At 37.9% G+C, this 16374-nt stretch overlaps 1 protein-coding gene across 1 annotated transcript in view; it reads right to left on the bottom strand.

Moving 5' to 3' along the window:
• Window positions 1–1562: 1562 nt before the first annotated feature.
• The window catches only part of CAB39 (calcium binding protein 39), a 41524-nt gene continuing 26712 nt past the window's right edge, over window positions 1563–16374 (bottom strand). The window contains exons 3-9 of the mRNA XM_058843861.1: window positions 14266–14430; window positions 10346–10464; window positions 8187–8355; window positions 7423–7482; window positions 5959–6024; window positions 4993–5136; window positions 1563–4169 (exon numbers count right to left, since the gene is read on the bottom strand). Of these exons, the coding sequence (XP_058699844.1) occupies window positions 3981–4169; window positions 4993–5136; window positions 5959–6024; window positions 7423–7482; window positions 8187–8355; window positions 10346–10464; window positions 14266–14430 (912 nt within the window). The 3' untranslated portion in view covers window positions 1563–3980. The remainder of the gene's footprint in view (window positions 4170–4992; window positions 5137–5958; window positions 6025–7422; window positions 7483–8186; window positions 8356–10345; window positions 10465–14265; window positions 14431–16374) is intronic.

Here is a 16374-nt window from a genome sequence, read left to right as displayed (position 1 = left end):
AAGTAGCCTCTCTCCATCATTCCTCTCTCAAGAAATAATCAATTTCCTTCAAAGAATGCAATATTATTGATGCATACCACTGCTCCCTCCTTTCAGCTTTTTTCCAGGTTGTGATTTTTTGGATGTTTTGACCTGCCTCTAGTGACATGAGATTTAAACTGGATCTCCCCTGGTACACTTGTAAATATAGATGATATATGCCAGAAACAACAACTCACAAGTTCAGTGTGCTCAGATTAAGCTGAACACTGATTTAAAGAGGTAACATGTAAAAGAACCAAGTAATGTTTTTCTCAGGATACTAACCATCACCTTAAACTGCAATGTGCTGAAAAGGTAAAAGAAACAGCACTTAAAGACTGCATAATGAAGGCCAAAACCTTTGGAGAAAGGAATACAGATGTATCATAAGAAATAACCACTAAGGTGACAGAAAATAAAGGCACTGCATCCAGAGATGGCACCAGTGAACAGCCACGGGAAGAAAAGCAGCAGAGACAAGGAAATAATTCAACACAGCAGCCAGCAAAAATCTAAAACAAAGAGGGGAAAAAAGGGGAAGAAGCTAAAGGTTGAAGTTGGGTGCTGGGAATGACCTGGCAGGACACAAACAGAGCAAGACTTACTGACAGCAGTTTTGTCCACAAGCTGATCCCACGGCTCCAAGGACAGCTCCTGCTGGGGTTCCTGGAGGTGGCAGCTCAGGAGGCAGGTCCTGCTCATCAGCCCTGTGGGGAAAGCACATTTTAAGAAGTCAGGGCAACACCTCCTTGCATTTTGTGTGCTCCCTCCCACTGGACATGTTTCAAACACCTTGTCAAGTGCCCAACTTGTCCACTCAATTAAAATTTGCCATTTGTCTGACTACGAGTACAAATTACTCCTTTCCCCTGTAATCTGTGATCTTCCTGTCTGTGAGGAAAAGAAATGTCAACATTTTCTAGAGGCTCAGAGAAGTGTGGTCTCTAGTGGGGGCTACCAAAGACCAAATATTTCTGTCTGCAAAATAATTATGCTCTTGAAGGGCAGCTTTTTGTTCAGCAATGTTGCTGAACAAAACAACCTTCAGAATCTGCATAAAAAGCTCCTTAATGCTGTTTAAAACATGATACTCTCCTGATGTTTGCCACACAGCATCAGCTGGGGGGTTACCTGTGACAGCAGCTTCAGAGGCAGCGAGGAGACCCTGGTGACCAATTACAGACTCAGCTCCTGAAAATCAGAGAGAAGTGAAGGGCCAAAAATTTATCAACCAACCCTATCAGGTCCTGTCTCCAGCCACGATGCAGGAAACAGCATCTCCTCTTTGCCCTTGCTCATGCCAATAAAAATACAACGAGGCAAGGGAGGCTACCAGTAATTAATTAAAATTGATTGCATTTTTAATACAGCATTTTGTCTTAATTCTTTAAAAATGTCTGTGCAAGCCAGAGTTCTTCATGATTTAAAATGATTTCATATTTAAAAGGGAGAAAGCTGAGCCACTCTAAGGCAGTAAGGGAGACCTGACACACATCCACAAGAAATGGATTCTCTTCAGTAACACAGTAAGGAACACACAATTTTCTTCAAAATTTTATTTTAATTTAAATTATGGGGCCAGCCAGATTTTTTTTTTGGATACCAAACGCATTTTCCTCAAGAGACATGAAATACTACCATGGAAACAGAATTACAATTGTATACACCTCTTATTAACAAAAAAAAAAAAAAAAAAAAAAAAAAAAAAAAAAAAAAAAAAAAAAAGTCAAACAAAATATTGCTTGCATTTAAATGTGTTTTAGTAATACCCTTAAGCCTTCAAGCAGATAAGAAACCACTTCCAGAACAAGTTTAATATGAACAGCACATCGAAGGAGCTTTAATTTAAATACAACTTCTTTCCGAAATCCAACATTCAAATGTTTCCACATATTAAAAAAGTCACCATAGCCATGGATTCCAAGGCCTAATATAGAGGAACCTCCATCCCAGTCCAAATGCTTTCACTTCTTTACACACAGAAATCTTTAGCACATCTACATCTTTCTAAAGAGGAAGCCTTACATGTGATGGTAACTTTGCAAATAATGTTTTCTTCCACTCAGCTATGATAAACCAAAATATAACAGACTGTTAGTACTCAACTACAACACCACCTCAGTGCCAGCTCTGCCTGCCATCTCCAGAAGAGTCAGCTCTTTTCTTTCCTGTAATCAAAATGATTCTGTTTGCAAAGGACACGTCGAGAACCTTTAAAAGACCAATTTTAATGCTAAGAGCAGTTTTAAACAACCGAGTGAAAACACTCAATTTTCTTGAGCTCTCGGATTTCCCCTGTGAAGGTTTTCAAATCAGCTCAAACGTCACTGATTGTGAAATATTCCAAGTGGGAAGAGGACGGGAAACAACGAACATTTTCTGCAGCACTCCCAATCTTTCAGCCATGCAGAATTGGAACTCTCACACCCCAATCCACGAGTTTTGGCTTGGTTGCGATCTTAGCGTTACTATATGATGGATAAATACAATTTTAATAACATCATTTAGCTATATTTAGTAGATTCCTTTTGTATGGTCACAGTAACAAAAACATGGTGCAAAATCAGTTGGGTTTTTCTGTTTTTATAAATACTGATAGTTTGCAGCATTAAAGAAGAAAATCAACAAAAAAATTAGATCATTTCGTTATCCTAGGACACCTATGAAATTGTTTCTTGAGGTTGGAGGGAATTAAATCATTCACTTACACAGCTACTGTACTGAGTTATTTACTGTAAGAAGTGACGCACTGCAGGCTCCCCAGAAGTCAGAGGAATCGATATTAATTTAGCATAATCCTTGCCATTTGCAGAGCTGGTGAGCACAATGCTAGCTTAATTAAATAAGGCCAGTATCATCTGGTAAGAACACAGCAGAAAGGGTTCCAGTTCTCTGTTTCAGCCTACCCTAATTGATGGCACCCCACTGGATAAGTGAATACAAAGAATTTGTTTGGGTTTGGGTTTTTGTTTCCTTTTAAATGCTGTGGTACTTAAGATTGTTAAATCAGCATTTCCATGTGATCTGAATTATTCAATTACATATGAGCATTCATTTTGCAAAATTCAATATTAGGTAATAGTTACAGACTAATACAATAACATTCCTCTGCTGTACAAATTAAATCATATTTTAAAGAAATGAGCAGCCTAGGAGTTATATACAAAAGAAACCAGCAAGCATTGTTGAAATGAAATGCAAAATGTCATTGCCAGGTCTACTGTCTGAAATACCTTTAAAGTAAAATTAACAAAAACCCTTAGAACATATTTCCAAGTTTACAAGTCAAGTCTCAGAAAAATCAAATCATGTCAAAAAAAATTCTATAAAGCAGTGAAAGGCATATATACATTTTCCTTATGAACCTTGAGATTTCACTCTTTTAAAAGTTGCTAAGTTTCAATATCAGTTTATTTGCAAGACAACTGTTTATCCCAATAAGCTCACATCTTAGATACATTTCCCCTTTGATTACAAATAAAGCACTGCACATTTTTTTTTTTTAAATCAAGGCATATAATCTTATACTATGGTGCCAGGTATGCACAGGTCACGTTGTGCTCATTATCTCAAACAAGGTAAGTGCAAACATACAGATTTATTCAGATTTGCAAGCATGCAACCTGTTACTTAACTACATGAATACCTTCTCTCCTAGACCAAACTAGAATCTATATGTTTGCTTTCACGGACCTAGAATCTTTCTTTTCAGGACTCCTAAAACAAGCAGTGTCTTTGAATTCTGAAATGACACAAATATCAAGAAAGTCCACATTGTGCAAGAAAGCAGCAGCTATGTTTCTCAACTTGGACTAAAAATGAAAAGAGAAAAACAAAAACCGTTCACTGAACAGCAGATTAGCAGTAATGTTCCTCATGAATCGATAAGAGTGCCTGATGCTGAATATCTAACAGCAAATGCTGAATTTGGGTTTAATATTTTAAAGGTTTATTGGAGTTTAAGCTTCTTGCTGTGCTGGTCTCTTCAAATCCCTGATCTGTTTAACTAAATAGGTCTTCTCATCATTAAATTGTTCATCCTCGGTCCTGTCATTCTGAAACTTGCTGAGGAATTCAATAAGTTTGGTCTGGTTCTTTAGAAGGATGTCTAATATAGGCTGTGTCTTGTTAGGATTGGCTACAAACACCTGCAAGAAAATAAAGAGGCATTGAGCACAATAGTAAGAAACAAAAGGTTAAGTTAAAAAAAAAAAAATCTAACAAAATATGATGATGATGATGATAAATTAAAACTGTGTTTTAACTATTCCAGTATCCCACAAAAAAGAATAATGGGGTAAATGAAAGTTTTTAAATAAAATTACTTTTTTTTTTTTTAATCTGGACATAACCTGAGCAGCAGTACCAGAGTAAATTTAGTTTGTGGGAGGTGACCAGCCAAAACAGCCTCTGCAGAAACCACTGAAGACACTTCATAGTTAAATTCTATGGCAAATGCGTGGTTTCATATCATGTGCAGCATCTGATGGGTATCTCACACTTCACTGCAGATTTTTAGATCTCAAGTTATAACTCTTAGCTGCCTGTCTGCTGCAAAGTCAGAAGCCATCTGTTATAATGTTCAAATTACAATTCAGGTGACTTGAGTGAAATACTGATGTCCTTCAGAGATCATGCAGTGTGATAAAACCACTTTTGAACTCCATGATTTTATATGGAATCATGCATTCCTCCTGATCTTACTGTATTTAATTCCACAAGTTTTTAAGAGACATTACTCTGACAATCACATGGAAGTGCCTAAGACATTTCTAAATGGTTTTCAAAAGATAACTAAGATATCTATTTGTAAAGATGGATCATAATAAAGCAAACAGCAGTGCTCCCTTTATTTAGTCACTTAGCAGATGTTAAGATGTTAAGATAATTTAGGCTCAGCTAAACAGTTTACTCAATTAAACAACTTCTGGTCAGATTCTTTCTGTTTCATGGTGGGGTTTTGTAACATACCTTGAACACATGGAAGGCCTCAAACTGAATGTTACGACTCTTGTCTCGAAGAAGGTTCATCATTAGTTTGAGATTTTCAGGTTTACTGATGTACTTCGTCATAATTGTGAAGTTGTGTCTGTCCAGTAACAATTCACCAAGAAGCTGAAGGCAGAAAAGAAGCCCAAATGAAAAAATTACTACCACTGGACATAAGAATCAGTTTGTTTATAGATGCTTTCAACCCCCTGGGGTGGTGCTCTGTCAATGCAGTACCAGGGGTCAGTAAAATTAAGTGCCCTGAATTTTAAAGTGCAGGTGCATTTTCCCCTTATTTCAACAAAAGCATTTCTCCTTTTCCTCAGAAAGTGAAAAATCACACTTGTTCCCCTTTCTTATGAATTGGAAAGAGAAGTCTTTCATTTTTTCCTGCATGACTTCATTTTTTTTTTCCACTTATACAGAAGCTATTCAGCATAGAAAGAATACCTTTGTAAAAGAACCCAAAAACCCAATAAAACAGGTTAGCACATCAAATGAAATATTGACACTTCTTTTGCTACCTAAAGGGTTTAAAAGGATTTTTCCCACAAGGATCACCTCTGCTGCAAGCTCTGTATTACATTTATGTTCATTATTTCTAACCTATATGAATTTAAGATCAGCATTGCTTTAGGCACATCATGTGAATCTTTGTTAAACTATTTAAGTGTAACCAGACTTGTGGAAGGAAAAAAATCAACAAAAATAAAGAAACTTGAGGAGCCATTTCTTCATAGGAAGAGAAATTACTTTGGTCTGTGCTGGACACTAAATAATGTAAGAACTAGACTTAATAAAAGTAGCTGATCCCAAGAATTAAAATGTACAGAGAATTAAAATAAATACTATTCAAGGCTGTTACAAAAGTAATTTCAAATAAAGTTAACTCACCTTGAAAATAAAGGGAATCTCTTTGCAGTTAAGAAGAAAAGAAAATTGCCTTACCTTAAGTGACTGTCTCTTTGTCACATAATTTTCTGAATGAAGCAACTTCTCATATTCACTGAAGAACTAAACACAGAATAAAGAGAAGGGTTAGGACTTTTCCAAGTGTCACAGGCATCTTCTTCCAAATTATTGCAACAAAGTGGAGGAGATTCAAAACCCTAATAAAACCAAACTAAATCTGCAATCTCAGTAGATTCCTGTAAGTCACTATTTATGCTTTTAAAGCATATACAAAGTCAAACACTGAACATGCTTTAAAAAATACGTATTTACCCTTTCAAGAGACTTTAATGTTTGGATGACAGGGTAGTGGGAAGAGTTTCTCATTTCATTGGCAGAGCAGCTGTGGCTGCCCCATCCCTGGGGCTGTGAGCACTCTGCTGTCCACGTGCCCACGGCAGGGGTTGGGAGCAGGGGGTGTTTGAGGTGACAGCTCCAGCCTGGCCACTGCTCCCCAATTCCCCAATCCCAGGGATATCCTGGGAAGCGCAGCACGGGCTCCCTCTGGAGGAGGAACCAGGCCTGGCTCCCACAGGACCACATTCAGTGCAAGGCTTCGATGTCTTGCACTCACCAGATCAAACATTTTCATTTGTGGAGGGTTTTTTACAAATTCCCAAGTGACCAACTGGAGTTGCCATTCAGGGTGTCAAAATGTGGGGATGTCACTGAGTCAAGCAGGACTAAAATAAACATTTACCTTGCACACTCTTCAGGTTTTTTAATATTGCCAAGTTTTACTATTCATGACCAGTCTAAGTTTCACAGCTGTAACACTGTTAAATACAGTTTCACTGTGACTTTTCTTAGAAATGCATTTATCAAATCTCTTCATGTTTCAGATACAATGTCACAGCAAGAACTTTTCTCTGAAGTAGATGAAGAGGTCAGCTAAGTATTGACCCTGCATACCTAATTTCTCAGAGCCTCTTAATTCCCAAACAGTGCCTAAAGCATTATTCAGTAGATATTTCAGGGCTAAAGCAACTAGTCAAAAGGGAATAATGCTTGTTGTCTCCTGGATAAAGCTCAGTCACTCAGAGGACATATTTGTGATTTAGTGAACGTGCCTGGAGACAAACCTTTAAAAATAAAGTGAATTCCAAGTTTGTTTGTTGGTTTTGGGGTGTTTTTGTTGTTTTTTTTTAACTGCTTGGGAAGTCTGGGAGTTTTAATCAGAATAAGATTTAAACATTTAAGTATCTTTGTGGAACTTGTTCTGAATAATCTGCTGGAAGGCAAAAGGATTGGAGTCATGTTGCTGAAAATGTCGGGATAAATGAAACCCTCTAACACTATTTGTTTTGGCACTGAATGGGAAAACTGAACCCTAAGTTCAGTTGATTTAATATTCTGTGGAAATCCCCAAAACCAGAGCTAAACAAGGAATAAAACCACCAATTTCTTCAAATAAGGTACACAGCACCAGAGAGCTCTAAATATGAAAAGGTGTCTGCTCACCCTATCGTAATGTTGTTCCAAAAATTCTGCACTTAACAACTTGTGTCTTGTAAGCAAATCCTGTAAAAAAGCACAAACCCAGTACTGTCACTAAAAAGATTTAAAAGTACAAAGTCATTCTCACACACATAAGACATTTAATCCAAAATTCTGCTATTTCATTAAACACAGTAATTTAGGACATGAATGCAATTACCTGGACACTGCTCAGGATCTTGGCATCACTTAGGAAAGATCTGTGTTGAGTTACTTTAATTCACAGAGAAACAGACTGTGAAATTATCACTGAAGAGTGCTATTTATGGATCAAGGCTATACTCTGCACACTACACACAACTGAGGTTAAGACTCACCATTTAGTATTGATTAATATTATTCTTATTGTCCCCATAACTGATTGGTTTAGAGACACAAAAATTGGGCCACAAAAAATTTCCCCAGACCAAGCAACAGCATCAAATATCCTCAGGAGGAGCAGAGGAGTTGCAGACACAGATTTAAAGCCCCTGGCATGGGAGTACAGCTGCATTCAGGTAATGCATGATACAGCTTGCTCTCCAGAACAAAATTTTGGGGAGCAAATGCACTACATGTATTTACAGGTGTGTCTGGCATTCTGAGAAATAAGGAAGAACAGTGTCCAGCTCACCCATCTGCATCACACCTATTTTATTCCCCTCTCCCAAGGCTTGTTTTGCCAGGAGCATCACACACAGCACTCCCAAAGCAGAGGACTGCAGCAGTAACAATTCCAAGGAAACTACCTTGAACGTGGCAAAAGCATCGGAAGCGATGTCAAACGTTGACATTTCCACGTATCTGAAGAAGTCGTAGAATTGTTCTGACCACAAGATGATTTTAGCTAGTGGCTCATGCCGGATGCATTCTCTAAGCATTATCCCACAATTTAGAGCAATTTCTGGAGATTCGTACCTATTACAAAAACCCAACAGAGATTCTTTATAAATTTATAAACTTTCACAAGTTAACACTGCAGCACCACATTGCTAATTACAGTGTTCTGTTCTATCAAGTAAATAAACCCATAAAAATTAGAGGTACTTATTGCTGCATTAAACTCCATTTTAAAATATTCCTACAAAATACTACTGAAATAGCCAACAGTTACAATTATAGCAAATTCAAAGGATCTTCACAAACTGGAAAACAAGACTAAATAAAAATATTTTCTTTGCTCTCAAAATCAGTTTTCTTGTTCCTTATTGGTGGGATTGCAGACATCTGGAAAAGCAGTAAATCATTTGCCTTAAACATGACAGCAATTTCCATAAAATGTTCCATATGATCATGAGGGGTTAACAATACTGGACATAAATTCAGATCTCCTCTTTCACTGAACTATTTTTCAGCATCACTGGCTGATCTGCACATCATGGGGTTCCAGCTTCTGGAGCAGTCACAGCCTCTCACATGCCTTCCTGCCTCACACCTCCAGAATCCTCCCTCCTAAACAAGTGGAAGCTAATTGAAATTCCCCAAAATTTCAGGAGAAGAGTGTCATTGTGCAAACTGCATGAACTGTATTACCCTACCAAAAAGCTGAAATAATTTTCATGAAATCCTGCAATATTCTCCCATTTAACCTGTTGTGGAGATTTGAAATCTACTGAACTTTTTGCAATTCATGCCACAGTTTAAATTCACATAAATTTGTCTCAGTTGGATACCAGACATAACATGTAACTTGCTAAATGCCAGTTTCAAACATCTTGACTTATAAATAGGAGTTTCAATAACCCCTGTGAGAATAAAGCTCTCTAAAGTGTGACAACACAGACTAAAAGTGACCACCAATGTGCTGCAGCCCTCATAAACCACTTACCATGAGAACAAGCTGAAAAAGCAGTTTTATCCCTCTGCACCTCCAATATCCTTGCCTTCTTTTGTAAATTGTTTTGAAGATGCACTGAGTCAATAATATTTTTTGCATTATGCCACAATTAATATTTTTTTTTGTCCCTCTAACCTTTAAATGACATTACAGGCAAGTAATGCTACCAACAGGCAAATATCCCACTGAGATGAGTGGCTCTTTCATGCACCCTTGAGTTATCCCAGTAGGTGGAATAAGTACTCCTCAACCACAGCAAGCTCACCCAGAAACTGCAGCCAGATTTATAAATAGCTGTGTTTTTTTAAATTGTTTATTAATGTTTGATGAGCTTTTCTGTCCCAAAATAACACAGTGGAATTGACATTTTCAGAACTTTCTTAATTAATGTTATTAGAAATGCAAGCAATTATTTTTTGCTTTCATGTTCTGAGAGCTGCAGGTCTCCATGCTCAACCATGGATTCAGTATGGCATGACCCTCCAATATCCAGCACACCAGACACTACAAGAAGAGAGGAAGAAGCAGTTGTTTGGCATGCACAATATGCCAAAATTGTTCTCTTTTTTTGGTCAGGTTTGTGTTGATGTGTTTGTGTTAATATAGGAATATAAATCACTATGAATAAGAAGTCTAAGATAGACCTGCAAACTGGAAATTACTGTGGTTAAAAGGAAAAAGAACAGCCTTCAACTCTTTATGAGTAAATTCACAAGAGAATAGTTTAAAAAGGCTCAAATATCTTTATTTGAGCCTTTTTAATGTATTAAATATCAGTATTTCCTTTCAATACTGAAAGCAAAACATCTTACTAGCCCAGTAAGAGTATTTCAGAGTACTAACAGTTCTCAATTTTCAGTTTTATTTCATGCAAAAGTCGATGGTTGCTGTTCTGTTTCTCAATTTTTCCTTTGCTTAGGAGGATTACAGACCCCAAAACCAAAGAAAAAGAAAATAAAATCAAGCATACTGCAAAGGAAGAATAAACATGTCAGAACTCACTGCTTTTCCACGCATTTAAAAAGCCCTTACTTCATGGAACAACATATTTATGCTTCACAGTGCACATACCCTTTTAATAGCATGAATAAGATATTCTGTTGAGTGCAGATGTATTCAACTGTGGGAGTTCTTGTACCAATTTGTCTTCTGAGAATGTTGTTGAAAATTTGCGCAACATCTTTCTTGCCCTGTCAAAAACATCAGCAGTTAAACACAAAATATTGAAGTCCACAGGCAAGTTAACAATTAAACATTTATTGTCACCTCGTGCAGCTGTACTGGGGGTGTTCTGCAGTTCAGGCAGCCTCCATGATCTTGAGCAGATTCAATATTGTATTTATTTTTGCCCATTTCAAATATGCCAAACCACTCAAAACTTGACAGCACACTGCAGCCAGACCATGGGGAATTTACATTCAGAAGTAAAACCATCAGATATTTCTATGTAGCATCAATCTCCTGGGCTTATTTGATATTTGATTTTGCCAACATATAACAGTTTTTAACTGTGCTCTTGCCTGGAAGTGTATTTCTTCAACATTCCATTATCCTTTCCCTTTGTCTAGGGACACACAATGCCACCATTAAGAGTGTGCAGAGCATTTCTAACTGCAGTGTTAACATCCAACTTAAAACTGCAACTTATCACAGTGGAATGAATAAATAACTGAATGAATAATACACACAGAAATCATCCATTGACCAAAAATGCAAGTCTCACATTTTTCAATGCACAAAAGAAATATAAATAAGACCAGGATGCTGGAATTCAGCACAAATTATACACAAAAAAAATAAATAAGCATAGCACCAGACAGTGTAAAAAGAACTGGAAATGTTCTTTGTTGAATAAATACACATCTCCTGTTTATTTCTTGTCAGACCACAGCTGAAGATGACAAACTGGTACAGACATCTAACAAAAAGCTGATTATATACATAAGCACTTTTCACTGTAATTCATATGAACCATTTAAAAGCCAGATTTCTGCAATTAACTGTCCATTCTGGACTGCACAAAGATACCTCTTATAGGATTTATGTGTTATCAGATCTATTCCAGAAAAAGACCACGCCAGCTTGTACTAAGATTGGACCTGCAAATAAAGGCCTGTTGAGCAACTCCACCTACAGGTTCCCTGAATGTTCCACACCAAATCTAGATGCATTTACTGTTTCTTGCCAAGCTCTAGCTGCTCTGTAAATCTCCTGAGTAGCACCAGGAAGCTTTTGAGTAAAATGCAGGGCGTATTTAACTAGCAAGGATTTTAAAAACAACATCAATTATTTAAAATTCTTTCCATTTTCTAATCAGTGTAGAAAAGAGTGAGTGAGAGAAAAATGAAATGTTTATGAAAACGTAGGAGGACTGGAGTTTTACAAATGGCATGTTTGTGAATTACCACAGACTGTTTTGCTGGAGTGTTGTTTTCAGGATATAAGAGATTGTTTGTAAATGCTTGTTTTCTCAATTACAATTCCATTGAAAGCCAGCCCAAAGCAACACCAGAACTCTTTGTTCTGACATGAGTAGAGCACTGTTTGCAGGAATTGCTTTACTCAAACTCCACATAATATAATCATCAACTCCCATTCACCAGCGCTGCCAGGGCTGCACTGGGTCGTGGCGTTTGCCTCAGCAAGAACAGCATTTCCTTATTATCCCATCCCTGAGCTGCAGTGGCACACAGCAACTCCACAGCCAGGTTTTGTCACTTTTTTGTGCCTTGCCAAGTGACCTCATGGCCCAACAGCCCTCGACTCTGTGCCAAGAGTCACGACAGCCAGAGGTGAGAGGGACACTGTGTATTGTCTTCTCAGCAGAAGGATTCAGCTCCCCTGGGCAAAAGCCAGTTTTGCTTTGGGGTTTTGTTTTTTTTATTATTATTTTTTATTTGAAAAATCCCAAAACAGAACAAAAACCCCAGTTTCACCAGGGATACCACCTCTTTCAGTACAAACCAGCGAGGAGATAAGTGTTAAGATTGGTAAGGTTGTGTTGACTGCTTTATTGGAAAGCAAGCTTCCAGAGAAGGGCAACACTTTAAACAGGCCTGGGCACAAGGTAAGGGCTGGACAATTACAGTTTTCTTCATTAAAACATCAAATTTGTTGTTTTTCTAGTTTGCACTTCTTACTCTTCTATGGGTTGATTTTACCATAGCAATTCAGATTCAGTTTGAGATGAGTTAAGAGTCACAATGAACAGTCCCTGTCTATTAATAAGCTGTTCCTGTTCTACGAGGAAACCTCCCTCAGAAGTGAGACTGAAAGGAAAAAAAAAAGTTTAGTTTGTCAGTGAATAATCTCCAGCTGTGGTGGGAAACCAGGAAGAAAAAACTCTAGACCCACTCTTCAAGTTTAAAAACCACCAGAAAATCAAATACGTATTTCCATCAGTAATGGAAAAATCATTTAAAATGCAATAAACCCACACAGACATTTGAGATATCAAATTTGCTTTTTAACAGCTGGGAAGCTGGAGCACATCTGGAGCACAGGTGTGTTGACATGAATTCTAGGTAACAACAATAGCTGGACAATCTGCCAGCTCCCAGCCATAAAAAGCAGCCCTGGTCCAGCCTAGAAAGCAGTGAAAGATTTGTTCTCTCTCCAAGGAATACCATCACATCCTTGTGAAACAAAGCAGCAGAAGAGCCACAGGCAGGAAACAACTCACAATCCTTCCATGTCCCCTTAGAATAAAAAGCACAGTTCTCCTTAATGAGAGCAAGCCTGTGCAAATCGTTATCATTCTTCATTAGCAGCAGATAATGAAGGTTTCCTTTGCTAATAACTGGGCTGAGTAAACACCAGGCTGATACCGATCTAGAGGTCAGCAGAATTCAGTTGACGTTTCATGATTTCCTTTCTTCAGCAATTAAAGGCCATCCCATTTCAGCATTCCCTCTCAGCTTTCCCAGGTTCTCTTGCTTATTTAACAACCTGAATGTTTTATGTATGGTATAAACACTCGTGTGGGTAGGGGAAAAATACCACTGTATTACAATTAAACACAAATCAGAGGGAGTTATGGGTGGGGTGGAGGGGAGAGAAGAAAGAACAGGGAAGAAAGCCATTGTTTTTGGAATGTCAAACTACAATAGGACTTTAAACTGCTGTGTTTGTATCCTGAGCAGCTTGTTTATGAACAGTCCCATTTTTAACCAATCTTAAGGGGGATGATCATTATGGTTGAGGCTGTGGAGTGAGACTGGCTCCTTCCCTAGACAGCCACAAGCTCCTTGTGAGACCTCAGGGAAAAGACAAAAATCCAATTGTACTGCAACATCTCAGAACTAAATAGGATTTTTCTCTATGGTGCTTGCAAGGTCAATTATTCCATGTGACGTGGTGACAAATGCCACAGAGGCTTGTAGAGAGATACCTTTAAATATAAGTAAGTTTTGCTATTTTGAATTGATCAGTGAAAATTTGGGTGTATTTTTTTATAAACAGAAAAAAAGACGAGGAAAAGCAAAAAGGTTGCATCACTTGTTTTTAAAAAGAGAGAGAAATACTGGACTATTAATAAAACTAACAGCTTTAAATTATATATTTAAACTTCTTCATAAATGTTACAATAATTCTATTACTTCTCCTAGTAATTTGATGTAGCAAGATGAGCATATAGATACATCTTGCAGTACTAAGCTTTGCCTTCACTATGGGATTACTACCAAGATGTTAACCCTTCTGTGTACACAACAATTCAGAATTCTTCCATAATCCTTAGAACTGTACCACCATTAGAGGTTTATCTGCTTCAAATTTGTGTTGTTTATATGCCTAAACTCACAGATTTCATATTCTATAGCTGCTCAATCTTCTATATAGTTTGGAATAGTGAGTTCTCTTTCTAATGGATGTGTCATAACCACAAAATAAAAGCTGAAGACTGAAACATCTTAATCAATTGAAGTGGTAGGAATTCAGATGTGTTTATTTTAACAGACAGAATAGAAGAATTGTCAAACCTCCTTTCTTACCTCAAAATCAATGAGCTGCAAGTCAGCTACTAGGGTACTAAGAAGACCACTGTTGTACAGCTCCTGAGCAAGCTGTGCCACAGCTTCTGTCTGGGGTTCTTTTTCATTTGTGCCATACAAGATTTCTTTCATGGCAACAAGGTTTTTTGAGACCTCCTCCGTCGCCTAAAGAAAATTGGAAAACAATAGTTAGAGCACAATGCTGTTTGTCTTTCTAACTGCACACTCCTTTATTCTTAACGTCTACAAACTTCCACTGGGGGTGGGAATAATCAGGAAATGACAATCTGCTAAAAAAACAATAGATATTCTTTCTGCAAATAAGACTGTTACGAGACTGGTATTTAAAAAAAAAACAACAAAACAATGAAAAGCACAGGCAAGACATACACAACTTAATTACCAAAGGTAAAAAACTCTTCCTTTTTACTGCCTTTTAATTTCCTATTCAAAAATCCCCTAAAGAACAGCAATAGGATGAAAAGACCCTGACAAAATTTCCATTCTGTAAAAGAGTTGTGCAGGGTCAGACTGGAAAGCATGACATGGAGCCTCATGCCTCAGAGACACCACATGTATCCCTCCTGTAGATTTTGCACACAGCAGGTTTTGCCAAACAGTAGGCTCCCATTCCACTTACTGTGGGTGAAGTTTTTCCAACAAAGAAAGAACCAACTTTAATTTTCAGGTTATCTCAGCACACAAGAACAACCTGGCCAACAGACCCAGAAAGAGATATATTCAAAAGGACAAAACTGAAGGTCTAAAAATCCTTCCCTGCTTGAAGTCCACTCTATAGAAGACAGACAGGTCTGACTTGTCACTTGTGAGGAATTCCTAAGTTGCCAGGATGAGCTGGAGCAACATTCAGCAGTGGAAACACAGTTATCTCACAAAAAAAAATATAAATCAACAAGAATACTTCTAAACACCCACTTCTAAATCTTAAAACCTAGCTGTATTGGACCAAAAAAGAACTACTCCTTTCAATATGTATGTTTACTGAACTTGGGGGGAAAATGCTAAAAATAATCATCATAAATAGATGGTTTAATTATAATGGTTCTTCATATGCCTAAGAAGTCTGAATGGTTTGTAAGTGCACTGATTTTTAGAAATTAGATGAACCTGCCAACAAAGTGTACGTACACTTTAATGTAAAGTATTTCTAATAGATGGACCACGGAAAATTAACAAAAGTGAAAAAAATATCACTTTCTGAATACTGCCATTCTTATAAAGGGTATGTAAAAAGATTTCTCATTTGTGCTTTTTATCCAGAGAGGCTTAAGATCAGCATGACCCATGCACTATTCAAGCTAAAGCCATTCCAGCTTTGCTAGGTATGCAAGCAAGGATTCCATGACCTTTAAGGAGGCTCCGTATCATTTTTAGCTCCTGCGCAACTTTCCACTCCCTGCTGCCTCCCTCTTCCTGCTAACTCCAGTTCCTAGTCCCAGTTGTCTCCTCCTCAATCGAAATCCCAAAGGATTTCTGTGCACTGTTAGTGAGACAGCAAGAAGCAGGTGCTTGGTAAGACTACTTCGATTCATGCCAGCTCCTGAAGACGTGAAATGGGAACAGCAGCTCACCATACCAGAGCAGAATTACACAATTGTTCTCTGAAATTCACAAGAAACAGCTCTTTCATAGGAGAAGAACAGGAACATCTGTCAGGCACAGAGATACGAAGGGATATCCTTGATGCATGGCTGCCAAGGGAAGAGGAAGCAAAGTCTGTCCCCGCACACTAATGTAGAAAGCAAGATGAAAGAGGAAGAAAGGCAGCTCGAGTGACTATTTTAGCTAAAAGATGGCAGTATTGAGGACATGCCTGTAATTAAAAGGTGAGTGGAGAATCTGTCCTACCAAAACCCCAGGAAAGAGAACAAGCCTCCCAACCCCAAAACTTTAATAACCACACTTGAGGACTCTCCCTCACCACGAGCCCAAGACAGCCAGCAGTAATGGAAATGCTTGCAAACCAGGCAGAAAATAATGCTGTGTTTCCAAACACCGAGTGCTTTAAAAAAACCAAAAAGCCTTCTAGCCCAGCATGAACATCAATAAGAGAACTTCAGTAAGAGACAGTTGGACTTCAGTGTTCTT

The sequence above is a fragment of the Poecile atricapillus genome, chromosome 8, assembly GCF_030490865.1.
Source record: "Poecile atricapillus isolate bPoeAtr1 chromosome 8, bPoeAtr1.hap1, whole genome shotgun sequence".
In the NCBI taxonomy this organism is placed as follows: domain Eukaryota; kingdom Metazoa; phylum Chordata; class Aves; order Passeriformes; family Paridae; genus Poecile; species Poecile atricapillus.
The sequence above is the reverse complement of the archived record's forward strand: the minus strand, read 5'-3'. Positions and strand labels throughout refer to the sequence as shown.